Raw genomic sequence first — 27,657 nt, forward strand, 5'->3', positions numbered from 1 at the left:
CTGGGAGCAGGGCTTGAAACTCTGTGCCCAGAAAATCAAGAGAAAGAGCCTTAGAAGGGTTAAAAGGAATTATCTGGGCTGCAGCTTTAAAAGCATAGTATGGAGGGCACGAAACTGAATTTAGTAGGAGGTTCTTTGTCTGGAACACTCTTTGGCAGTAAACAGATCTCTGATCTCAGAGGCAATCTGAGCGCCAGGAGCACGCAGACAGCACAGGGCTCTGCAGCCCGACCCGCAGCTCCAAGCATTGGGGTACGTGGGACCCCCACAGTGCAGCCATGCTGAAGGGTGGGACTGCAGCTGTTGGAAGGAGGCACAGCCTGTGCTCCTAGTTGGACTTCCTGAGACAGAAGGAGGGCAGCGGAGGATGTGGACTGGGAGATGAGTGGCACCGAGGATGACAGCCGCTGTCAGAAGGCAGTTCGCATCATCACCGAGCTGTGCAGGAAGAAAAGCCTTCCTGCCCTGCATCTGGACACGTGCAGGGAATTCCTTCTGCCTTCAGACCAGAGCCTGAGCATCTCCGAGCCAGGTACAGTACTCTGGTCTTGTGAGCTTAGGACTGCAAGCATCCAAAGCAGGGAAACACCTGCACAGGGGGGGACTTTTGGAATTTCGGTGTTGGAATTAGGGGAGAACTGTCTCAGCACAGATCTGCCTTTATTTTCCTTTATGCCTTCCACAGCTGGTGCAGGTGCTGATTAATCTGTTGGTGTGAGTCAGTGTCACCCAATTGGGAGAGCTGCAAGGTTGGAGAGGTTGTTGGTGATGTTAATTTAAGTTTCCGTGAAAGTTCCTCGTTCAGTTAAAAGCCTTAACTCCCATCCTATATGGAGAGAGAAGCAATAAAATGCCTATTTAAGAGACAGAGATTGTTAGCTCAAGAAAAGGAAGGGTTTGCATGAGTTTCTATTCACCAGGCAGGGTGATGTGTGGGCCAGGAGCAGTTGGTGTATGGCTCTGAAGACAAAGGAGCACTTCTGCATGGGAATGTGGTGAATTCCCTGTATGCTTCAGCTCACAGCTTCCAGAGAGCAGCCCTTGCCTGCAACTTCCAAAGACGTTTGCAGAGGGAACAAACATCACAGGTTCACATGGAAGAGCAAAACCCAAGTGTTTGGGAACTGCTGAATCACGGCCTGAACCTCTGATTGATCACCTGAGGCGAGCACTGAGTCAGCCCTGGGAGCACAGGTGAAGGCAATTCACCTGTGCTGCTGGAAGGGTGAAGCCTGGCTGCACCTCTCCTAGATCCCATTTAAGTGCTGACCACCAGTGGGAAAGGTTCTCTTCTGGAGATTCCTCCTCTGGAGTTTTGCAGTGAGCTTAGGACGTGGGTAAGCTTTCTATCTATCCTCTTTTTGTTATTTTAATCTGCTTTGCCAAACTCTCTTGTTTATTTTATAATTATAATTTCTTTATATTCACTGATTATACACCAAGCAAATGAAATAATGCTTGTTAATGTTATGGATAGCATGCCCTGAGCTGCTTGTGCACTGAACCACTGGTGTGCTTTCTTTTTAAAGCAGCTGATGCTTATTTTGAGGTTTCAATGCATGACGGTTTATCAGCCCAGCCTGACTCCAAGTACTCAGAAACCTTTTGTGTCCCCCTTGGAGATCTGTGCAGAGCTGAGCAGCGCAGTCATCCCTCAGCTCCTGCCCAGGCTCACTGTGCATCTCCCAGCTGTTCCTGCTGCTGGGATGAGGCTGCAGCAGCACACCTCAGCTCACCCTGGGGCTCTCTGTGTTTGCTGGCCACTGTGCCTGACTTGATGTCTCCATTTCATGTGTGACTTGTCATCTTCTGATGGGCTCTTATCTCTGCTGGCACCATCTTTAGATGCATCATCCACTGATGCTCTTTTCTCTAATACAAATAACTTTTGACATTGTTTCCTATATATTTTTTTTTTTACCTTGGTGACAAAGTTAATGTTTCCCTGAGCGTGCAGCAAAAATACCACTTCTGTTCTTGTTACACGCATGGAGATGGCAGATAGGGCCCTGCAGGCATTTATGTAGCCCATCAAGGGCCTCACTGGCATATTTTCAGGTCACACCAACATCCTCCTTTAACAGCTGCAAATGCTTCAGCCTCTGTCACGATTCAGGCTGTGCTGGGCTGACAGCTCTGGGCACTCTGATCTCTGCTCAAAGTGCCCAGGCCCATTTTAAGCTCAGGCAGAAATGAGGATGCTGTTTATGTCCTACAGGTACCATACTTTGCAAAGCTGTGAAACTGTACCAGCAGAGGAAGCGCATCTGTTTGCAGGAAGTGCTAAGTGGTGCATTGAGTGTGTTGGTGAGATAACCTTTCCCATCCACAGTCTGGATGTGTATCTCATTACCTGCATTTGTGCTTTCCCCATTTTCCAGCTGAGCTGAGGAGAAATGCTAAGTCATGGTCTGAAACAGTGATGGAGCACCTGGTGGGAAGGCAGGGCCAACCCAGGGAGCTCAGGTGTATGCAATGTACCTGAGAGACCAGATCCTGGCTCCACCCCTTCCCAGACCTCATTTAAGGGTTGGCAGTGGAGGCAAGGGTATCTTGCTGGAGGTCCTTGCCTTCTTGAGGCCTTCCCGTGGTAAGCAACTTCTTTCCTTTGTTTCTGTGCTCGTGGCTGTTGCATTTGAGCAGAAATCCTCACTTGCTGCAGCCTGGGACCTTGCTGCTCTGCTGCTGTTGCTGTGCTTTCCGTCATGTTACACCACGGCAGGTTTGTGTGAAGCAAACTTGCTACTGGTCACCAGGAATCCTAAATTCAGATCTGATGGGCTCCTAAACATAATAATGTGCAGATTAAAAACCAAAGCTGTGCGGAGGTGAGCAGTGATAAGGCTTTGAGGAACAGTGCCATCTCAGCACCAGCAGGAAGGTCAGAGGAGGAGCAGTGCAGCCCTGGATGCTGTGTTGGGCAGCACAGCTGTGCTAATCTGGATGCAATGTTTGCTGGGGTAAATTTGTCCCACTGTCATATGAATTCAAGGACTTCTCTGCAAGTTTTTTTACCTCCTGGATAGATCTATTGGCTGATGGATAAGGTTGAATTGTCAGGGCTCCCTGTGCAGCTCATGTAGCTGATGAATGGGAGCATCGCTAGGGAGTTAGCTAAGTACTACTAACCTTCTTGAACTGCATCTGGCCATGGAAAAGAACTGTGGATGTAAAAATACTGAAGCGGTTTATGTGAAAACAAACAGCACTGTGCAGCTCTGGTTTTGTGCGCAGATTCTCTTGTTGGAAAGCACTTTGAATTGGATGTGAGAAGAGCTTCTGTGTATCAAGTAGATGCTACCCTACTCTCTGTGCTTTGGGTTATGTAATAGCCTGTTCCTCTACTTAGTCAATAAGAGAAATGTAGCTGCAGCATTTCTCCAGTACGCCGTACAGCACTGTGTACCAATGAAGGAGCAGAGCGGGCTGCTGCTGGGTAATAACTCCATGTGTCTGAAAAATAAGGCTCTCGGGTGAGGAAGGCGTTGCAGTGATATGTCAGCAGCAGTGCCAGGAATAGCCCTGCTCTCCTGGCTGTGGGCCCCGAGGTTGGGCAAAGGCGGTGTCCTTTGTTGTGCCCATCTCACCCCCCTGCAGCTCAGTGCACCTGACAGCTCTTCCCTGCCCATCCTCAGCTGCTGTGCGGTGATGCTGTGTGCAGATAGCAGACAGCCACGAGCTACAGGCAGAGGAGATCTGTGATATAGAGCCAACACTTACCACTGCAGTGATGCACCTTAAGCAAATGGATATATCACTGCTGTGCCCTGGAGCTGCAGCAGTTGCTCTGAGTTTACTGAGCTCTTCAGGAACGCTTTGGAGGCAACGTGCAAAATGTGTTGCAGCCTTTACCCTGCAGGCCGTGTGAGCAGCAGACCCTGCTGACTTCAGCACAGTGTGAGCATCCTCCCCAGCCCCTTCCCTGGGCACGGATTGCCCTGGTGCTGTGCAGGTATGAGGTGTCAGACCCAAAGTGAAAGGAAGGAAAAGAACAAGTGGGGGGAAATGGGAAAACAGGAGACTTGAAGAGAGTGTCTGCTTTCCAGTGTGGTTTTCCAGCTCTAACCCTTCCATAACTCAGTGCACAGTCAGTGCTTTGCCCTTTGTGCGAACTGCTCTTCTTGCATTCTGTGACACAGGCCATTCTTGTGCATCACCGAGTGCTCCTGGCACTCTGCAAATACTATTAAATGCAAAACCCACATGCCTGTAAGCATTCCTGCTGCGGGAGGAAAGAGGCTGAATTTCTGTGCAGTATGGGGTGGTTTGTTGCAGAAATGCTGATGGGGATAAAATATTTTTATATGGAGAAATTGCATCTGAAGTATGTGAAGGGGAAAAAAATATCCCTTGATAGGGCAGCTTGACTAATGGAAAATTGATGGCATGCCCATTCACTGATGTGGGATGCCTCGAGCCACTAGCTGTGAAATAAGGGCAATTCCAGCTTTTACATATTGGCTGTAATAACATACTTCTCTGAATCACTGTTCAAGTATATTTTAAGTAATCATGGTATATAACAGTGAACATGTTTGAAGCCATCCAGGCAAAGCTAATACTAATCATCCAGGCTTACAACTCTGGAGGCCAAGCATGTGAGGAGCAGTGCTTGTGGGCAAAGATCTTTCTTAGCACGGAGCAATGCACTTACAAAATGGATTTTGCCTTCCTCTGTGCCTGTTCCACCAGCCGGTAGAGAGCCAGCAAGGGCTGCATGCAGCAGATTTGCTCTTTAGCTCAAGCAGAACAGGTTTGTGCTCTGATCCTGAAGGTGTCGTGTTCAAACCTTGCAGCTAGAGGAAGGCTTAAAAAAAAAAAAAACTCTATTAGAATAAGGTCAAAACCAGCAGCATAAATCAAGGGGAAATTGATTGTATAGTTTGTCTATGAATATGTTAATGTGTTTGGTGTGTAGCTTGGTGACTTCACAGCTGGCTCTGTGCTCACTGTAATGGTCCTGGTAAACAAACAGCACTACAGAGCTGTGCAGTGCGTGCCTGGGAGCTTTCTAAGTAACTCTGCATAGCGGCAAGGCTTGAATCTGCTTAATTGCTGCTGGTTGGTTCGTTCCTGAAGCAGTCAGAGAGTCTGAGTGTGTTTGTAGTTTTTTTGCGGACCTCAGAGCTGTTCCTGCGCTGCTGCAGTCGCCTCATGCATAGTCAGGGATGGGGATCTGAAACTCCATAGAAACAGGCAGCCAGATTGCTGCTGGTGTTAATTGGGAGGGTGAGCAGGCTGAGGGCAGTGGCGGCGGATTGAGCTGGAGACCAGCTGCCTCCTTGGTAAGTCCACATTTCTGAAGTTACTTTCTTATATATATATATATATATATATATATATATATATATATATATATATATATATATATTTTTTTTTTTCTTTTCCATGCTATAGAGCCTCTTTTCCTTAACAGACTTTTGCTTTAAAGATTTCTGTCTTTCCCTTTGAAATGTTTGCTGATAGCAAAAGAATTCTCCCTACGCTTTAGGGAAACCAAGCATGTGCTTTCAGCTGGTTCAAATCAGGGCATATCCTTACCCTGTTTGTCTCCACTGCTTTGCAGCAGGATCCTGAGAAGCTGATGGTTTTGTTTGCAGGTATTTGTTGCTGGACAGCTGTGCTGGGATCATACCAGCACTGTGGGTACGGCCTGCTGCACAAACCATATTCACATAGTCTTGTGTGCACATTTATTTTTTTGGAGACGAAAACCAGCACCATCCCCTACCTCAGCTCTGATACAAATTTCATTTAGCTGTAGTTTCAGCTATCCTTGTTTTCTTCCCCTCTTTCCTCCTCTCATTGTTCACATCTTTTGCTACACTCTTTTTCCTTAGAAAGGACAAGTGTTCATTTGATGTTGGTTAAGCAGCTTTATCTGGCTTTGCTATTTATTTCTTCTTCAGGTGCAATAATGCACTCTTTTCTTCCTGTCTGTGTATCACAGAATGCCTCTCTGCAGCCCTTATAGCTTCATCCAGTGGACTCGCGCGCAGAGCAGTCATTTATGATAGCAGTGGTTTGGGAGAGATGTATGTGTTTCTGCCATGCATTGCCATTAATTACACTTGCACAGTGCAAAATGGCATCCTGGAGAGACAGCGAGGGGGTATCTGGAGTGGCTGTATGCTGAATTGTCTGTGGAGAAAAGGAACTTACCTAAAGGATGCTCAGTGAGACTGCAGCCACTAATTAAGGCCACCCTCATGTTTAGTTCAGTTTGTAATGTAGCAGGTTCCTGTTTGGCAACACAGAAAAATGTGTAGCAAAGACTGAAGGAGGGATGCCAGAAGCCCTGCACATACAAACCTTTCAGAAACATCATTAGGAGGACATCCATTGCCAGAGTATCTGCTTTCATTTGATAACAATTGCCAGACATCCCAGCGCACTGGGCGCTGTCTCTGACGTATCACTCATTCTCTGTGCACGTTTGCAAATGCTGCAAAGAAATGCATGCATTCCTGTGACAGCTCAGTGCTCAGGGAGCACACATGTGTTCTGTGCTACCGAGTCATTCACAGATGTTGCTACAGCACACAGTGATGAACTGTCATGGGAGTAGCACACAGCTATGGACTGTAATTGCATGCAGCGTGGCTTATAAATAGTTCATTAGATCGTCATCAGTTAAGCATAAAGCAATGACAACTGTTACTATCTCATTTATAATACTCCGGAGAACAGCTGATTAAGACATGAAGCAACTGAAGTCACTGGGATATGTTTCCTTAGTTTGGAGAAATTTTTCCTTTTATTTCTTTGGGTCACTTTTATTACAGAAGTGCAATGTTGTTGGCAGCTCAAGTTCCCCTTCTTGTTGCACATACCAACAAAAGTTTCAGCAAAAAGCTTTCTTTTGGTGCAGTCTGAAGGGAAAATCCAGATCTCATGCAGGTGATGCATGAGGTCCTCAGACCTTTCTGACAGCCTCATCCAGTTGTCCATGTCTCACAGCCATCGCTGTTCTCACAGATACAGAACTGTATCTCCTGAAGGATTGCAGTAGGTGCTGAACAAAACCCCAGCAATGCTCAACAAAAGAAAGTTTTGTCTGGGCTGGAACTGGTCAGTGCTTGGACCATGGATCAATTGCTTGGACGCGGGCTCCCCCCAAGGTCCCCTTTTGAAGCAGGTTGTCCTCACACTGAGTGTGCGAGAATAAAATATTTTGAATTTTGCAATCTTATATAATTACTCTCAAAATAGCTTCTGATTCATCCTTGCCTTTGAAGCTGATAGTTTGCATTCCAATAAGCTCTGGTGTAGCAGGAACCCTGTGGTAGCAGTGAATTAATTTTTAAGAAGTTTTCTCTATCTCACTGGAACTTCAGCACAGGCAGCGAGAGCCTTCCGTCTCTGTTCCCTTCTCTTTAGGCAGCTGTGATGTGCAGGTAAGGTGGGCAGACTCTGGCTGAGCTCCTGCAGAGCCTCTGGGTGCAGGAAGAAGCTGCTGGAAGCTGATAGATGTACCCACTGTCCCAGAATGGAGGAAGAGCACGAATAGAATGAACCTCTTCTTGCTGCTTGCAGGAGGAAGGTGGGGCTGCAGAGTTTTGAAGGGGGCATTGTGAGGAGTTGGTATTCCAGAGCCACTGATATTTCATAGGATTGTGGTGCAGTAGGCAGTCAAGAAGGATAATCAGTTAATTATTTTATTATCAGGAAATTAGAACATGCTGATTTGTTTCTTTCCAGACTGGTCACAGTAGTGAATATTTCTGTGTCCCTTCATGTTCCTCTCTCGCATGCTGTAAGGATGCCCTCAGGCTGGGCAGTGCTGCCTGCCTCTCTAAAGAAACCTGACAAGCAGCCAAGCTCCTCATAGTCAAAGCAGAGTGCCAGAAGGTGCAGATAGCGCAGTAGGTGACAGCTTACATGTGTTCCTATTGCTCAGGCTGCTCCTTGGATAGAAACAGTTTGGAGGATCTGCAAAGCAAGCTGATAAACCGTGCAGGCACAGGGGATGCTTCTGGTGGCCTGGTGCTCATGGGGGTGCTGCTGCCTGATGGTTCTATGTGGGGCTGATAGTGTCTGAAGGATGATAAAAGCTCTGCTCATCCATAACTGTTCTCTGAGCTGATCCCTGAAAATCTGCTGAAAATTCAGTGGGATCTTTTCCCATCCCCAGCTACTGCACTGTTGCTCTCTGATGTTTAAGCAGGAGCTCCTGCTGCAGTGCTTCACAACGCATTTCTGCTGTTGGCTACCTGTGAAAAGAGAATTGGCAGCAGTTAGACTTTGAAGTGACAGCTGTTAATGCCTTCTCTGGCCCAAGAATATTTCAGGACATTATCCCAGAGCTCATAGCTGCCTAGGGAATATAGCCAATAAATCAAGAGGTGTTGCTGAGTTTCAGATGACACCCAAATGGCAGCGAGTGGACCTGCAGATGTGCCAATGAACACATCAAGCAGAGCAATGGCACGCTGGGCATGCTCCCAACCAGCAGAGGCAGCTGGTGACAGGCTTGCAATGATTACCTCTCGCTGATGCTTTTTGCAGACCCCAGTGCACACTCAGCTGCAGGCTCTGTCAAAGAGCTGCTGGCTGCTGCTGGGTGCCAGGGATGGTGTGTTCTCTGTTTGTTCTGTCAAGGTTCCCATGCCTGTGGCATGCTTGAGAAGGGAAGAAGGAGCTGGCTGAGAGCAGCACTGCACTGCGGATCGCCTCTCTCATCAAACTCAGCATTTTACAATTCATAAGGCAGCCTGTTTCCATCTCAAAATTCCTGTTGCAAAGTGCTCTGCTTGCTGCTTTGCTCCTTGGTGCCTTCTGTGTTTTGTTGTGAGCGCTGGTCCCAAAGGGGCTGTTCCTTTGCTCTGTTGCAGTTCCTATTTTGTCTCTAGCTGTGCTGCTGCTGGATGCTGTGTATCTGCACTGCCCCAGCATTTCGTTTCTGTTCCGTTCCCTGCTCCTTTGGAGCTCTGTAATGCTTCAAAGCTGAACAGCGTTGCTGAATAAACGTGTCCATAGTCAGGATTGAATGGAAACTTCTTCCTTTTCCCCTGCTGTTGTCATGTGCTTCCCCTCCAGCTCCCCAGGCCAGGTAGCTGAGGCTCATCACAGTTTCTCATGTCCAATTTCCAAGCCTCAGCCCATCAGATTTACATTGCTTGTGCTTCTCAATGACCCATAAATTAGATTAGCAATTGGTGAGTGCCTCGTGCTCTGTTGTAGCCCCAGAGCTCCTTGCCTTCTCTTCCAGCAATAACTCTCACACTAATCCAGCATTTGGATGTGCGATTTCTACAAAGCATAGAAATAGAAAGATATATTCTCATTCTCACAAGCCCTTTGCAATAGAAAATTGTAGCAAAAATGGGTGGAGAAGCCTGGAAACACCTGCTGACATGGTGTGAGCAATGGCCAAAACATGGTTCTGGAAAACCAGTGTGCAGCTAGCAGAAACAAAGTGAAGGTACAACACCATCATCCTCATCTTCCCTGTGCTCCCATGACTGCTTTTCCAGGCAGCATCTGCTGTGGCAAGAAGGGAGATCCTGAGTGATGTTTGGTTTTTTGGTGGGAAATAAACCAGGGAGAGCTTTCCCCGATTCTAAGGTTTTTCCATTGGCCTCTGGGAAGCTTACCAGTCAGAAATGTGCACAGGAAAGGTGGCTGTTGGACCCTTAAGCTTTCACCTGTGGTGCTCAAACTTTCTTCAATCCCAACAGTTGCTGAAATGGCTAATGATTGCTGGATGTGAGAGCTGTCCCACATGTTCTGTTTTCTCGATGGGGAGTGGATGGAAGAAAAGCTAAATTGCATCTTCTAAGATATTAAATCCAACTCTTCTCATGAAATGCAGTTACCTGTGCATCTCTTTAATATCAGTGCAGCTTCTTCTGAGTATTAACAGTCAGCGTTGCCATAAGAAGCCACGCATTGTCTTGCAGTTAATAGGCTGTTTTTATCACAGCTTTGTCACGTTATTAATCACTTTCTGTTTGGACATTGCTAATTATCCCCTTTGGTAACTCAGCCAGGGTACTGTGAAGTCATCTGAGCTATAAAGTGGAGTTGAGGTTCCATGATGTTCTCTTAATTAGTTCCATCCAAGATGAAACAAAAGGGTTGCTTTTGCTAATGAGATGCCTTTGGAGTGCAAGGAAAGGAGCTTGGATAACCAAGAAAGGATTTCCCTTTCTTAAATTTGCTTTTAGCTTCAAAGTTTTAAATTACTGTGCTGTCCTTTCATTCTGCCCTGGGCTGTCTCATCCTTTGTTTGAAAGGCAGGAGGAGTGCAGAAGAAAGCTGTGACCTTCCCTGAAGCTTTGTAGTTTGGAGTCATCCTATGGACTTTGCTCTGAGACTCGGTATCAAGATGCACAGAAGCAGAAGAGCAGCGTTGTTTTTGCAGCATTTTGGCCTAAGCTGCTCTGTGCCATCTCTGAAGACTTCAGTTCATTATTTTCTTATGCTAGGCTGCAGGTGTGGGAGGCTGGAGCCTCAGTTGACTCAGATTTCATGTTTAATGGTACCTCCCATTGCGTAAGTGGTGATCAATGATGGCTTAGCATTGGCCACCCAGGTACTGCTGGCATTCTCCTGTAACAGAAATCATTCCCCCTGGTCACTAAAGGAAAGCAGAGCAAAGATAATGAGTAGTGTGGGCATTCCTGTGGATATGCCTGTGTAAGTCCTGCCAGCAAATGGCTTTCTGTTTCAGAAAACTCTATTTCTCCGTATACTTAATGCCATTTAACACAAATGAGGTATGCTCTTTGGTAACAGCCTCTTCTAATCACGTTATTAAACTCAGCATTGAACTACTCTGGGGAATCTGTGGCACAATTAAAGGAAAACTCATTCCCATCTGAAAGCAGCCTTTTCCAGTTATCCTGATGTGGAAAAGATTTTGGTGAAGCTTGCTGTAAGTTAGAGGCCATTTAAGGCATAATATTTTGAATGCCAGGTATTTATTAAAGTAATTGATATTTTCAGATCCACTGGAGAAAGCTCATTAAATCAATTAAGGTCAACTCCATCCAACTGATACGAAAGTCTAATAGGTCAGGGATAAGTCTTGGGGGATTTAATGCCATCTTCAGATAAACCAATATCCCTCCCAGGCAATTGCTTAAAGAATGTCTGTAAAATCTCGATCCCTTCCACTTGTGTTTTATGTGAGCTGTCAGAGGCAAGAGTGGGAGGTCATGCATAAAAATATCCATGGATCCTGTCAAATGCATTATGAACAGCAGATCAGCAGGAGGTGATGGGGACTACGATCTTTCTCAAACTGGCAACAGGTTTTTTTGGGTTAACAGCTTTGGGATGTTTTTGTGTCAAGAGGTGGGGGGTGTTGGCAGATTGATGGGTGCTGCGTAACTCCTTGGAATGGGGAGAAGTATCTTAAGGTGAACTTTTCTGTCACTTCCAGCAGTGATAGACTCTGCATTGCGACTGTTTCCTTTGTAACAGCTCACACAGTACATTTAAATAACTGGAAAGGATGAATATCCGAGCGAGGGCTCATGATATCAGTTGCTGCTTGCTGACAAAGCAGTTGCTGAAGTTAAATCTGCAAAGCAGCTTGATCCTAAAAACGTTCCTGCTGGGCTGCTGGATTTTTGTATGAATACTTTTATGAGGCTCTTGGAGTATTCACCGAGTAAATCTCAGGCACTGAGCCCTGGGAATCCTTCCCACTTGGGATGCTCTGAGATTCGGTCCAGGCTCAGCCCGTGGGCAGCTTACAGGGATTTGAAGGAGTGGCACTGGAAAAGACAACTGAATTTCAAAAACGTGCACGCAGAGGAAGAAGTCAGAACAGGAAAGGCAGAAGCCTTTGCTATAAGTCTGGATTCTTCAGGTTTTCTTCTTGGCTGTTTGAGCAACCTGGGCACAACTCCAGGACTTATCCCTAAATAAAGGAAAGTGGTACCTTTGTGCTCATTGCTGTGCTGAGAACTCACTTAGCCAAATCTCTGTGGAAGCTCCACTGCTGACTGGTACAATCCTAAGTTTTGTTGAATAAGACAGGACCTATTTATTCTGGTAGGTATTTCTATCCTGGAACCCCATCAGAATATAAATGGTGCAATCTGAGCTGCACATGAGGCTGTTAAGGAAGGAGAGGAAGCTCTTGCAGAACTTCTGGACAGCATTCATCCTTTCCATCTGTACCTGCTGGCAGCTTCCATCCCTTCCTTTCGAGGCACAGAACCTGGGGGCATTCAGAAGCTTTGCCTTAAGCTCTTTGTGAATTTGCACTTGATATGAGTCCTCTCACGGCTTCTGGTGAAGATAAAGCAGATGTCAGGAAGGACTGTTACTGTGTGCAGTGATGCACAGATGTGGTCTCCCAGGTTCTGTGCTGAGAGCTATAAACTGCCCAATAAGGATGAATTTTGAGAGAGATGGCTTTAAAGGCATTTTTTTTCAAGCATTTCTTAGAGCTCATGGAAGGGAGAGCTTGGATGTTTGCATTAAATCCTTTCTTTTCCTTTCCTACCTGTCCTGACTCACCTAAATCAGGAGTACAGCATTGCTGGGCACTGCAGGCAAGCAAGGAATTTTCCTTGATCTCAAAGCAGTCTGTAACTGAATCTTCTCCAATCCTGACACTGTGGGCATGATTTCAGTACAGATCTTGTCTTCATCTCCAGGGGCTGATATGTTTGTGCCTTTCAAACACTTGGAATTATGGTTTGAGTGGAAACCTGGGGATGAAAACACTCTAAGAGAGGAATTTAAAGTAGCCAATATTTTCTCTTTGTGAATTGGTGTGAATCATTTCTCAGCACACACACATATGTATGTACACGCTCTTCTTCTCCCTCATTCTTCACTCATAGGTAGGGAAAATCTTTCACTCCAGGAAAGACCGAGGGGCTGAAATGCATAAAGTGTGAGTTGGAAGTGATTCAGAAAAGCAGAGAACATACGCAGCTTCTGTGCTGTTCAGAACAAGGAAACACGTGTAGTGTTTTCTATGCTGTCTCCTTCTATATTTGATTTCACTGCATCAGCAACTTCTGATTTTTTTAAATTATTTTCTTTATTTCCTTATTTTCCTTCTGGGTGCAGCTGGGCAAGAAGCGAGTGTTAATGGTACAACAATCTGCTTCCAGGACCGTGGCAGGTAGACTGAGGATGTTGCTTAATGCAGCAACAGAACAGCTGCATTAAGAAGCAAAATGGATTATGCCAATGGAACTTGCTTTTTTCTCATTCAGTTCAAAAATTCTGCTTGATTTGAGGATCAGTTGTACGTCAGTGCCACAAAAGAAAGCCAAGGGGGTGCTTTGTAGCCAAGCTCACTGCCATAGTATAAAACTTAATAATTTTACCTATCTGGAGGTGTCCTTTTCTCCACAGATGTGCTTGCAGAAGGCAGTGATCTTGGGATTCACTTGGGTTTGGCTCTCCTGTGCAGAACCTGCTGAGAGCTCTCCAATAGGCACGATATAAGTCAGGTTGGATCACTTCTTCCCTTTGCTGATGGCTTTCTCACCATCTCTCTTTTCTTTTCTCCTTTCCCACTCCTCCCGCTCCCTGTCACTGTTGCCTTCTCTCCCCCTGTAGAGCTCTCCGTCAGCCTCCTTGCAGTGATAGTTATTGTGTGTGGACTGGCCCTGGTGGCAGTTTTTCTGTTTCTCTTTTGGAAGCTGTGCTGGGTTCCCTGGAGGAACAAGGCCCTTTCTTCTAACCTGGCCGTCTTGCAGAGTGAGGCAGACTGCAATAAGGAGAACATGGCAGACAAGCTCCAGGACACGGGCACCATCAGCTTCCTGGAGGCAGCTGTGAAAATCAGCCACACGTCACCAGACATCCCTGCAGAGGTGCAGATGTCCATGAAGGACCACATCCTGCGGCGCACGCGGATCCAGAGGCAAACAACAGAGCCTGCATCATCCACCAGGTGAGCTGGAGGTACTAAGCCCCAGTGAAACCCATTGGGTGGGGGAAGCGTGTAATGGAGCCCAAGGTTCTGATGGTTCGGGGAAAGCACACCCACTGACGTGCTGGATTAAGCGCTAAGGACTGGCCATTAACCAATTAGGACTGGCTGATGCTGGGCTCTTAAAAAAAAAAAATAATAATTAAAGGCTTCAATCCTTATTACCGTGACTTGCCCTCATTGTGTCTAGCTGTCAGTATGGTTTGACCACTTTAATTTTGTTACAACACATGCAGCAGGCTGGAGTATCAATGATGGGATACGGTCAGACAGAATTAGACCTTTTTGCTCTCTCTTGTTTATGCGGCTCATTGCAGCAACAATTAGATCAGCAGAATCGACGTATTGCTCCCCGGCTGCTTTCAGTGCTGGTGATCAATGAGCATCTATCAGCCAGGGGTGGAGGTTCCAGCACCACGCTCCTTAAATTTGGAATAAGATTGTATGAACCTTGGGATACCTCTGCAAGAACACTGAGAAATACGGTACTTCTTGCTTGACACAGACGGCCGTGAAAGTAGGGCAGGAAGCAGTGAGAGCAGGGCCTGGCTGCATCCCAGCACTTCTGCTTGCCTTGGCCATGGCTGTGATGTGTAAGACAGAACAATTGTGAAAGCAGCCTTTGCTCAGAAAATTGGCTGCAGTGCTGCAGGGCGAGCAGGGCACAGAGCTCAGCCTTCTGCTCCAAGAAGCTGGCGTCAAAACCAAGGCTGTGCCACCTGCAATTCATGTGCATGCTCTTCGATTTTGCACAGCTGATGGTCACGCACACGCATTCTGCTTTTGTCATGCCTTATAAGAGAGAAGGCAAAAAGTCAGTCTGTCTGAGTTGAGGCAAATGGAGCAGGACTAGGCTGTGGGTGAGACGGTGTCAAAGCCACTTTCTCATGCAATAAGAGCTACAGGCAGACTCAGGGACATGGGGACACCCTCGTGCTTCTGGGTTCTGCGGCTCTCAGCTCTAGCCAGGATGCGCATGAGGAAGCTGCCAAGGAAAGTGAGTTCCTGGAGCTGATGCTCCAACTGTACGAGTTCCTGGGATGGTTAAATAACTCCATGCATGTTCTGTACACACCAGTTAGTCTGCAGTAATGCCACGAGTACGCAGAAAGAATTTATGCTTTGCTTAGATAAAGCTTTGCTTATGTAACATTTTACTTGTGCTGAAGGGGAGCTCAAGGCAAGGGACAACTTCCAGATGAGGCTGTGCTTTTCTATCTGTCAAGAATTATCTATCACTTCTCAATGAGAAAATTTCTCTGTTGGAGAAGTTTGGAAGCAACAATACCCAGAATAAAACCAACTTTCTGAGCTGGCAATGTCTCTTACTTTAAAAGCTCTGCTATTTTTTCCACCCCTGGGGAATCCTACTGCCAGTGTCTGGGAATTGTAAGAACCAAGGGTAAAGGAGAGGAAGAAGAACTCCCACACTGGGTTTGTGTGTCCTGATTAAGGAGTTGTTGGGTTTCTTATATCTGACTGTGGGCTGTCACTTGTGTAATAGATGGAAAGAATGTAGCATGCTGGAGATGCAATGAAAGTTAGCGTTCTGCCAGACAGATTCCTTTGACCTTTGAGGTTGCTGTTCAGTGCTCCTTCTTTGTCATGTAGGTGGTTTCTGTGCAGAGGTCAAAAGCACACATTGCCTTCATTGCTGTGCTCTCCCTGCTTTCCCACTTCCAGTGGGAGAAAAAGGAGAGGAATGTTCCTGGACAAGAATGCAGCTCTCCTCTCTTCCATTTGCAGGCACATCTCCTTCAAAAGACACCTTCCTCGACAAATGCACGTATCCAGCATGGATTATGGCATGGACCCACCCCCCGTCGCTGAGCAGCCGACCAGCATCGGCCGCATTAAGCCTGAGCTCTACAAGCAAAAATCTGTTGACTCCGAGGACCCCAAAAAGGAAGCAGCAAAAACCTGTGGGAAAATTAACTTCACTCTCAAGTACGACTACGAGAACGAGACGCTGACTGTCCGAATTCTCAGGGCTTTTGATTTGCCAGCCAAAGATTTCTGTGGCAGCTCAGATCCCTATGTGAAGATCTACCTCCTGCCCGACAGAAAGCGCAAGTTCCAGACACGGGTGCATAGGAAGACCCTGAACCCCACCTTCGATGAGTCCTTCCATTTCCCTGTGCCCCACGAGGAGCTGGTGAGCAGGAAGCTCCACCTGAGCGTCTTTGACTTTGACAGGTTCTCCAGACACGACATGATAGGAGAAGTTATCTTGGAGAACCTGTTTGAGGACTCGGATCTCTCCAGGGAGACTTCCATCTGGAAGGACATTCAGTATGCGACAACGGTGAGTGTCTGCCCGGCCGTGCTGGGGTGGGTTGGCCTTCCTCTCTGGCTTACCTGAGCCCTGTGCAGCTGGGAGCAGGAGGGTGTATTGCTGGGAGCACTGGGAAGCCTCCAGCAGTCATATACAGGGATGGAAAAGGCTGCTCTATGCAGAAGCCTGACAGCTGTGCCTGAGTCCTGGTTTGCTGGGATTTCATCCCCTCATTGGTGGCTTGCTCTTATCTCACCTGCAGTGAGTCTCACTGACACCGGGTTTGCTAAAAACCAGATGGAGGAGTTAGGTAAATTCCCTGTTTGTCATCTGTTCGTCAGGGGAAGGTCTTAGGTTCTGGATGTTTGCCATGTGCACGTGATGAACAGCCAAAAATAGCTTTGGAGAAGCTGTACTGGGCTTTACTATATGGAGAGCTTTATTCCAGTGTGTTACTGGAAACTACTTCTGTGGTTGTTGTGACTCTTTCAGCAGTTCTGTTGAATTCTCTCTGAAAGGGAAACCAAATATCGGGGATGGAAATGTTCCAGCTGCTTTCAGTGCTGCAGGCTCTGGCTGAAGCTGGCAGGAGAAACCTCCTTCTCACACTGATCTCAGTGCAGAAGCAAAGACATTAACCTCTACACAGTAACTATCTGCTTGTCCACCGTCCTCCCCGGAAGACTTGATTCTTCCTGAGGGTGAACAAATGATTGCTCTGCTTTGCAGTTGGACACCAAATCAGTTGTCTTGTCACGTTATTTGTGAAACTGGAAGATGGGAAGTCCTCAGCCCTGTGTCTGAAATCATGGCTTTATTGCCATGTCTGCCCAAGCACACCAAGGTATGGGCACCATCTTCCAGGCACCACAGGGCTTGCTGGAACTCTGCTGTGAGCTGTCTTTGGAGCATCTTGCTTTGTCTAGCAAGTGAGGTGGAGGCACGGGCATCAATTGCCTGCATGCATACAGTGCATGCATGCATACCCTTCCTCTCCTCACCTTCAGTCCACAAATAGCCATCAGAAGATGGTAATGAATGCAGAAATGCTGGGTAAGAGGTTAGCAGACACCAGGCACATTCATTCTCTTGCCAAAGGGATTGTTAGGAGAGGAGCAAGGTGCACCACACTTGTGGATGCCACATGGAGGCATCTGCTCCTCCTGGGATGGCTCAGGTCACCACCAGCTCTGTCAGTTCTGCCTGTTACTTTGTGGTGTGAGTTCTGGGGGCAAATGCTTTCTCTGTAGTGATAAGGAGCTTCCCTTCCTTTGCTGTGTGATCCATGTGCAAGGAGTAAGCCTGGAGGGTGCTGAGGGAGCAGATCCATGGGCATGGGTGAAACAGGGAAGGGGAAACACGTGGTTTCACTGGAGAAGAAGCATGTGAACTATAGAATAAGCAGCTCCAGTAGAAGGTTATGGAGTTTTTGACCTGTGTGTGTTCTGTATTTTGCTGGGTTGGCTCTGTAAGAAATAGCAGATGCTTTCCTAGCTGACCAAGAGAATCAGTATGCTGGGGAAAGCTCTACCAAAACAAATGGAGAGACACCACCAGGAGGGCTGCTAGGGGAAAAGTCTCCAAGTGTGACAGAAGCAGAGCCAACATCACACCCACGAAGTGTGGTGCAGCCTTGCTGGGCTCCCACGGAGACGTCGAGTGCTGTTCTTGGCTCCATCCCCGCGTTCTCTTGGCTCCAATCTTTGGGAACGTGCCAACATCGGTACGTCTCAGGCAGCTGTAATGTGCCCAAGGACATTTCAGTTTAATCAAAAATGAGAAAGGTAAATAGGGCTTTTATAATACCCAAGGAAAGCTTTGGGTGACTAATAATGCATTAGCTCAATCTTGTGGGTAAGAAGATAGGAGCACTTTTAAGCAGTGATATAAACTATTCAAATAGCTACCACGCAGCTATTTAATTAATGATTGTGCAGTTTGTGAATCAGTAAAACGTTTTTGTTTCAATTCTGCAAAGGTTATTGATTCAGAGCTTCCATTACTTCCTCAGACCTGTTGATGGGAGTTTTGGAAATGTTCCAGTGTCTATAATCTTCTAGAATGATGTGGGTACATCAGCTTGACTCTGTCATATTTATGGCTGCAAAGAAAAATCTTTTGACTTAATATAATGAGCTCAGAGAATAATTTGTATTAGCTCCTATGCTCTGAACAGATTCCTCTCAGTACCGGGAATGGAGGAGAAGGTTACATGATGCCCAAATGGTGCTCTCACAATATAACATGGACCTCATCTGACACGTGTCATGCCTTAGTTGCTGCCAAACCAATGCAAAGCAAATAACATAGAGAAGAATGGATGCATTGCATCACCTCACCCCTGCCTGGTCTGGCCCCAAACCCTTTAGTGATCATGGTGGGATTGGGTCAGTGGTTGGACTTGATGATCCTTGAAGGTCTTTTCCGAGCTTAATGATTCCATGGTTTTGTTCTATGCCTCAGTCAGTGCCGGCCTCAGCCTGTGGGCAGGGAGAACCTCCTTAGTGTGAGCTGAAAATCATCCTGGTACCTTAATAAGGTTCCTTTATTCATATTTTGTGAAGCAAGAAATTCAGTTCCCAGTAGACGCATCAAGAAGCATTAAAGGTAGAGGAATAATAACTTAGTAACTGTTTTCTCATATTTCAATACTGATCACAGACGCCGGGGCTGTGACTCAGATCATTTTGCCTCATGGAAAAGAAAGCTATTTAGGATGCTGGTTTTTTTTTTAAAGGTGAGCAAGGGATCAGAGTGGGAACTCTGAGTGCATAAGTATTAAAGTCATTTAGCAGTGAGCTGTGGCCATCAGACAACTTCTGTTTTGCTATTTACAGGTACATACATTGCTCTGTACAGAAAACATTTGGCTGATTGTACACTATAAACTTGAGAAAGCATTCCATTGACTCGAAAGCCAAGTGAAGCCTCTGACAAGAACCAAAACTTGTATGCACCACTCACTACTCTCCTGCATGTCTAAGGGGAGTATTTAATCTCTGCCTTGCCAGAGAGTGAGAAGGAAATAATTTGGCAAAAATCATGTACCATCTACAAGAGCTCCCACCTCTTAGTGAAGCTCAGCGAGCCTGATGTGCTGACTTGTCCTTCCAGTTCCACCTCCCTTCTATGAACAGTTCCTTTTCAGTGGATCATTATATAACACTGAAATGAATCAAATTCTTCATTTCCAAAAATAAACAAGTGGTTTGCTCTGCAGATGTGAGACCCCTGTGTAAAAGGCAAGACTTTCTTTAAAATCCATTTCCAGAAGGTGTCTGAAAATCTTTCTGCTGACTTCAGGTGAAGTTCTGGCTGTTTAAATAATACCACTCCCATTTATAATCTTATTTTTGGTCTATTTGTGCTTATTCCTGAATTCCCATGAGCAAGGCCGTGACAGAATGGGCTTTGAGAGGTGTAAAGGAGAATGCTACATGTGCAAGAGGTGTGAGGAGCTGTGTTTGAAAGTTGCTTTACAGGGCACTGAAACAGCAAATTGTATTGATCTGTGTAATTCTGAAGTGCTAAATGTTTCTGAGTGCCATCTGCTGGTTAATGCACTATTTATGTGCAGACATACACAACTGATGCTGTGTTTCTTAGCTCTGGGAAGGCACATCTGAACGGGTGATGGTCCAAGCTACAGTAAGCATGTCGACACCCAAAAAGTTGCAGCTGAATGAGGTCTTTGGTGATTCTCTTCCAAACTGAAGCAGTGTCTCTCTGGTACGCAGCCACCCAGAAATTCATGCTCGTCTTCAGAGGAAAGCTACTAGGAAGTCATAGAATCACAGAATGGCCTGGGTTGCAAAGGAGCACAACGCTCATCCAATTCCAATCCCCTGCTGTGTGCAGGGTCACCAACCAGCAGCCCAGGCTGCCCAGAGCCACATCCAGCCTGGCCTTGAATGCCTGCAGGGCTGGGGCATCCACAGCCTCCTTGGGCAAATTCCATTGCTGCAGTTGTAACACTGCACACCACGAGAGGAATGCAGCGCTGCTGAATGGCCAGGTCTCACGTTTCCATGCACTTGCTCTGCTTTGTCCCTCTTTGTGTTGCAGCCCTCCGTGTAATGTAAACACGGCACAACAAGATATATTCTGTAAATTCAAGACAAACTTGATACTGATATAATTTCATTAATAGCCTTCATGTGGTGTTGGATATCATTCTTGTGTGAGCAGTGGAGAAGAAAGAGTGCACTCACTGCAGTGTAGTGATGGGAAGCACCCTCTCCACTGAGACGTGGATGGTAATCCACAGCTGTGATATGAAGTTGCAACATTTGGACACGCACATTTTCCTACTCCTCTGACAATTTTTAGCCAAACAACATTGGAATGCACTGAAAATTAAATTCTGTGGCCTTATCATATTGTAAAAACTCATTCACTGCAAAATGACAGCATAGGGAAAAGCCTGTTCTGGTGAGTGCTGCGTGAATCCTGCACAAAGCACTGCATTGGAGGGGGGAGGCAGCCAGGCTGAATCTTGCACGTTTCCAATACAATGTGTTCTCTGTTTTATTGAAGGAAAGCGTGGACCTGGGAGAGATCATGTTTTCCCTTTGTTATTTGCCAACTGCAGGTCGCCTCACCTTAACAGTCATTAAATGCAGGAATCTCAAAGCGATGGACATCACCGGTTACTCAGGTGGGTGCTGAAGGCTGAGGGCACCGTGCTGCAGCCACGCTTCCTCCTCCTCCCGTGAGATATCGCAGTGGGGATCTGTCTCCTGATGCTGTCTGTCATTACTGGAAAGCTTTCTATGTGCTTTAATATATAATTAATTATACGAAATACATTCCCAAGGACATGAGTCCAGCAAAGATGACTCTATGTCCAAATACAGTGTTCAAGGGGACTGCCTGTGGACTGGAGTTCAACACAAAAAGCAGTTTCTATTCCAAAGATCAATATCATAGCATTTGAATTTCATCAATGACTTGTGTAAAATACAGGAGCGGTGCGGTAAAAGATCTCTGCTGAAAACATTCCTGCTTAGTTGGGGCTTGGATGATTGGAAACATCTCGGAATTGAGAAGCCAGCTCAATGTTTCTGTAAATGCTGCAGGTTTATTGCTACTTCAGAGTGCACTGAAATTGTCCAAGCAGCCAAAAGCAGAAACAGGAGCCATTTGTAACTGAAGTGCATTCTGCCACAATCAGCCAACAGAAGGCAAGTGAGATAGAGCTGTTCTAATCTTTTCTTCCTCTGCTGCTCTCTAGTATTGGGAGAAATGGGCGCTCAGATTCCTCTGCTCACCGTAACTGCGAAACATAATGGAAGCAGTTGGGTAGATTTGGCAGCAGTGCAGGAAAAGGTGTCTGAGAAATCACCCCCCCTCCCCCCACTAGTTTTGGTCTTCAGAATTCTGCATCACATTTTGCTCTTAGGCAGCTTTTATTCAAGTTTCAGATTTGCTTCAGAGAAAGCAAAATGAATTCATTCTCCATGGCCACGCAATTAATGCCCGAGTGCTCAGAGCCCAGCGTTGTCAGCTGATGAATATTGGCTCTGGGGTTGAGGCAAGGGCCTTCCTACCCTTGTGGGCCCTAATCACAGATAGGAAAAGCAGATTTTTCCTCCTCCAGTGCCTGAACCTCACAGAATCATAGAATGGTTTGGGTTGGACGGGGCTTTCAAAGAGCACCTGGTCCAGCACGCCCTGTGTGGGGGTTCAGCATTCACAGCAATATGAGGAATTGTGGATCCTACTGGTACAAAGACATCCTTTTTACTAAAAATATATTTGAGGAGTGTCTTCAGCTCGTGGTAACTTACATTCATGCTCTGGAAATGCTGTTTCTCTATTGTGAAGGTAGGAAAATAAAGCTCTGTAGTCAGAAGGCCTTTTCCTCTCTTCACCTCTTAGATCCATATGTCAAAGTCTCTTTGCTATGTGATGGTCGAAGACTGAAAAAGAAGAAAACTACCATAAAGAAAAATACACTTAATCCTACTTATAATGAAGCAATAATCTTCGACATTCCCCCAGAGAACATGGATCAAGTCAGCTTGCTCATCTCTGTCATGGATTATGATCGGTAGGCGGAGGGCTCTGGAAAGAGGAGAAAATCCCATTGGGCACAGTTGTTCTGCTTAGTAGTCATTGCCTTACCATCACAGCACCGCTGCATGGCATCAATGTGTCTCTAGAGATGTATTATGAAGTGCCATTTATATTTATGGTTATAGAACCTTAGAATCATAGGATGCCCTGGGTTGAGAAGGACCACAATGATCATCCGGTTCCAACCCCCTGCTGTGTGCAGGTCCCCAGCCAGCAGCCCAGGCTGCCCAGAGCCACATCCAGCCTGGCCTTGAATGCCTGCAGGGATGGGGCATCCACAGCCTCCTTGGGCAACCTGTGCCAGTGCCTCACCACCCTGTGTGTGGAAAAACTTCCTCCTAATATCCAACCTAAACCTCCCCTGTCTCAGTTTACAACCATTATGGATAACAGTTATGGATAATTACCTGCTAGTACACCAAGTATGCTAAAACTGAGTTTGACTGTGTGCAGGCATTTGGGGCAAGAAATAACCATGTTGCTTTTGTGTTGTTCTTCAGAGTGGGACACAATGAGATAATTGGGGTTTGCCGTGTGGGGGTCAACGCGGAAGGACTGGGGAGAGACCACTGGAACGAGATGCTGGCGTACCCACGCAAGCCCATTGCACACTGGCATCCATTAGTGGAAGTAAAGAAGTCCTTCAAAGAGGTGTGTGGAGTTATTCTTTCCTTTGAATCCACGTAATGTGCGTGACTGAGTGGGTCAGGGCTTTCAGAGAGGAGCAGCTCTCGGGGATTTCTGGTAAGGGAATGTTCTCAGCAGAAATGAACTCTAGAAGCTGAACATCTTGGTGTAGTCTTGATATAACTCCTTGAGCTTGCCAGCAGAAAGGAAAGGGGCTGTATTTACAGATGTGACTGGTGCTGTATTACTGTTTTCTTATGGTTTTGTTTTTTTTTTTTAATTGGAGCCAGAGCAGTAAGGAAAGAGAATGCCGTTCTGATTGCAGAACAAATTGTCCAGGGGTATCGCATAATTCAAGTTTCAGTTTTTTCATCCTAGAAGATTTTTCTGTTGACTCATCTCCAAGCCTTTGAGGGAGAATAAATAGAACAAATGTAATTGCTGCAAGCATCTGCAGAGAAAGAGATTCGCTGGATATAGACCCAGATGGTGAAATAAGGCTGAAATGCCTGAGTGCCATTTTGACCATCTCTGGCATTTTCTTCCTCCTCGGGCTCCATTTTGTCACACTCCTATGGAATTGTTTGCTTTTTATCTGATTTAGGTAATAAATTCTGGAGGAGAGAGATTTGGAGAATGGCACTCTGTGAAAATAAAGCCAGCGTTTGTAGCCAGCAGAAGTAAAATAAATGCAATTAATTCTGTATCTGGGGTTAAGGAGGCTTTTCCCCTCAAGGCCGCGGGCTGTTCATAACAAAGAGAGCTTTATTTTCTCTTTGAAGTTCAGATTCTGAGCTCTGCTGGAAGTCAGATATGAGACCTGGTGGTCCTCCACAGCTGTCTCAGTTAGGATCCAGCAAACCCTACTTTTGTTAGAAACCTGCTCTTTTCCCTAACACGAATGCAGTCTGTGCTCTGTGTGCTCCGTTTCAGTTCATTCTCATCAGTCTGGTTTCTGGCATTGGTTTGTGCCCATCCCATAGGCAGGCCTGTTTCATCTGCAGATTTCTTTCCCCTCTCCAAGTGCTCGTGAGAGGTGTCCATGCATGGTGAGGCTGGAGAACGTCAGATTACGGAGCTCTGACAGTACCTATATAACCCCACCACAGTAAATAAGGAGCCACGACTGAGGGTCACTTGTGTAGATCCGTGTAAATCAAAACAGGGTTGAAGCAATGTGAAGTTGATGTGCAGCGGTAGCATTTCCTTTGGGTGCTGAGCAGTGCCAGGCTCTCATTAGGCTTTTCATGCTGAACATAAGCACGGTTCACATGAGTCAGAGCTGTTTGGGCAGCAGCATATGCTATCTCACACTGCTGGGGATCGGCGACCGCTGTGTTTGAGCAGAAGTGCTTAGTGAGCTCTCGTTGGATCAGTGAGCTGCACGTTGTCAGTGGTACCTCTTGATGTGACACCAGCTGCCAAGTCCAACCCAGGGGCAGGAGATCCTTCTGCAGTTTGTCATTAATGCGGCTCCACAAGGCTGTTTTTCAGCTCCAGGTTGGAGCAGGAAAGAAAAACTCCTGTAAATGTTTTGAGAATTAATGGGAAGGAAAGGATGTAATTTTTATGACGAAATTTGAAGAAACGGAGGAAGGCATATAGGGTGACTCACCATTTAAAATATACTTCGAAGGTCACTGCTGAGCCCCAAGATTTCAGAAACAGGAAGAAAAAAAAAAAAGTTGAGTCATTTCACCCCTCATGGTCAGGTCAGGAGCACTCTAAAAAAATAATAATAATTTTTTAAAAAATCACAAAAAACTGCTCTGATCATCTGTTCTGGTATTTCTGCCACAAGCCAGTGCACAGAGCCAGCAAGCAAATGATATTTATTTGCCCTTTTCAGCTCTAGTTCTGCTGTTGGCAGTTCTGCTGCAGCTAAAAACCAACCAAAACAGAAATAAGCAAATAAACAAGAAACAAACAATAAAAGATCCTGGACAGAAATTATTAGTGAAACGCCATTTCTTACAGTTAATCACATTTTCCCTATCTGTGCATCATTGAGACGTAAATTCAGTGCTGTGTCAAGCACCTCCAGGTTCCCCAGCACACAGGGGGCTCCCAGGATGCTCCCCATGGCTGCAGTGGGGTCAGTGCTGTGGGCACACAGGGGTCTGTCTGCTCTGGAGCATAGATGCTGGGGAGGAGCTGCTGCCCCTCGTTCCCTTCTTCACCCTGTGTCTGTGCTGTGCTGGAATCCAGAGCAGTCCTCATCTTCATCTCTGAGCGTTTGCTGCCAGGATCCAGCAAATCACAGAATCACAGAATTGCAAGGTTGAAAACGACCTGCAAGATCATCTAGTCCAACCACCCTCCCATTCCTATTAGTACCACAAGCTACTAAACCACGTCTCGTAGCTCCGAGAGCAGCCTCTGCTCTTCGGTTGATCCTTGTGGTCTGCTCTGTTTGCTCCATCCTCTTCCTTGGCCTCTGTGCTGTACTAACATATCCCAAAACCTCTCTTCTGGGCGCAGGCATCACCTGGATCTTCAGTATGAGCAGTTTTGCTTCTTCTCCATAGCTGAGGTCTTTAGGGAAGCTTTCTTTTGTCACATTTCCTGTCTTTGGTGGTTCCATATTTATCAGCAGTGAGTAACAAACTTTAACGACTGTGCTTCTTTAATGGCCATCATCATTAAGAAGAGAACATGAGCAAACGAATCATTAATTACCTTCTAAATTGTATCCTCCTGACACAGCTGCTAGAGGCCATTTGGGAGCAGAGGACCCTCGCTCTGTCAGCACACAAACCTGCACCCATCATCAGTGGGCACTGCTCTCCTTGCAGTACCTCAGTCTCCCGGGTTAAGTGATGTGTTTACAGAAAGGAGCAGAGAATTACAGTTTATCTTTCCAGACTTTGAAGGGGGACATCTGAAAACTGCAAATCTCTTTGTTGTTTATGAAAGACAAACGCAGTCTGATATCATAGAGCGGCAGCACCAGGGCAGTGCAGAGCAGGGCTTTGATGTTGCCAAACACCTCTGACATTCAGCGTGGGAGCATTTATGTGTTTAAAGTGCTTCTCCAGATAAAAAACGGACAAGTGTGCTGAGAGCCAAGTCCTGCCCGTAATGAAGAACAACCATTTATCTTTAAAGATATGCTAAACTGGCCCAGTCCGGGCTCCTGGGCATGTTTGACTTTCAGTGAACTGCTCCTAGCTTCTTACTGACAATTACAGAATGAATGGCTCACTTTTCCTAATTAAATGAAGGAAAAGTATCTTCAGGTTCCCCACTGCTCACTTTCTGATGTTTCCATCACCTATTTGGGGCTGCATTGTCACTGTGAATGCAGGCAGAGCAGTGTAAGGAGCATGCTGAGGGCTCTACTACAAGCCTACTTCTATTGTATTTCTGCTTCTCCCCTGCTTTACTGGCAGTTCTCAGGGTGAGAAATGTGCCTGGAATGGCAGTGTGGTTCCTCTTGAGAAGTGCTGATGGGAGGGCAGAGCTGCCCATTTTTCTGGGGCTGGGCTGGAATGCATCTGTGTGTGTGTGTGTGTGTGTGTGTTGGGCTCCCTGAGCTGTGCTGGCTGCAGTCTTGCTCTTGATTGTCCCCCCCTTGGGACAATGAACCCCTGGATGTTGGGGCCAAGCAGAGCCGTGCCTCACAAGCAGCAGAACCCCGTCTGCACCCATGCTCACAGTCTGTAACATGAAACGTTGCCCTTTACAAAAAGCACATGTCGCCAGAGGAGCAACTTCCCCAGATTTATCATAATTATGAAATCCTCTGCTTTGCACGCTGCTGAGGAGGGTTCAGCATTCCTTGGAGCAGTGTGGATGCTCTTTCCACGGCACGGTGATGCACATGCTCAGGGCTTGGCAGGAGATTGCGTTGCTGTGGTTTCTTAGCTCCACTTGAACTGGTTTGCTGCAATGTGCCTAATGAGCTTTCACCCACAGAAATGAAATTCATACATGCTGGAACATTAATATTGTTTAGCAAAGAGTTTTTGCTTAAGTAGGAGAGGAGGGAATTGATCTGGGGGAGAAGGGAGCAGTGGAACTATTACGCCTCCTGTTGTCTTTGGAAGACGTCTATCATTTGTCATTTGAATTTAATAAAGCAAGATAGCGAGATGGGTGAGTACTCAAAAGCTTGAGTAGTAATGGCTTTGGATTATAATAATGGCCCCCAAGGCAGATGAGTAATAATTTATGATCCCATAATTATGGCAAAAAAAGAAAATGTTTACTGCATCCACTGGCTGTGATCCGATTTTCACTCTGAGAAACATTTCTGGCAAACACAGCAAACACAGCTTCTGCCAGACCAGAGAGATTGAAGGGTTTTTGCAATTATTTGGTATTTCTTAAAATAAAACACCAAAACAACAGCACCAAAACAGGAAACAATGCCAGGCAAACAGAGAACAAACTTTGTCTATGGAGCAGATGCTATTTATTTTTATTTTGGATGAGTGGGTAGCAGAGCTCGTAACTGCAAACTCATCTCGGAAGGAATAAAGCAGAGTGTTCTCCCATCTCCTTAGGCTTCCCTTCTCTTTCCTCCCACAGTGGCAAGGCCGAGCAGCGAGCTTTGACAGCCAGAGCTCCTGTCCTTCTCCCAAACCACCTCCCACGCCGTGATGTGCAGAGATGGGACTCCGCAATGTTACCGTGCGCCTGCAGCCTCAGCACTGCATTGCTAGTGGTGGGGGCAGCAGCCAGACTTCCCAGCCTCGTTGTTCCTGTGTAAGTAAAGGCAGAAACCCGTTCTGTAGTCAACACGTCTTTGTCTAATAGGTCT

General features: G+C 46.3%; 1 protein-coding gene across 1 annotated transcript; it reads left to right on the forward strand.

The window, feature by feature from the left end:
- Positions 1–381: 381 nt before the first annotated feature.
- On the forward strand, positions 382–27,497 carry SYT6 (synaptotagmin 6; the record flags this gene model as incomplete). Its single annotated transcript, XM_079546261.1, has 7 exons — positions 382–532; positions 13,537–13,873; positions 15,659–16,217; positions 20,724–20,844; positions 22,068–22,239; positions 22,766–22,916; positions 27,426–27,497. 7 exons carry the CDS (start codon positions 382–384, stop codon positions 27,495–27,497), a joined length of 1,563 nt encoding a protein of 520 aa, XP_079402387.1.
- Between the last annotated feature and the right edge of the window lie 160 nt (positions 27,498–27,657).

This window comes from Tetrao urogallus (genome assembly GCF_951394365.1).
Source record: "Tetrao urogallus genome assembly, chromosome: 24".
Lineage (NCBI taxonomy): Eukaryota > Metazoa > Chordata > Aves > Galliformes > Phasianidae > Tetrao > Tetrao urogallus.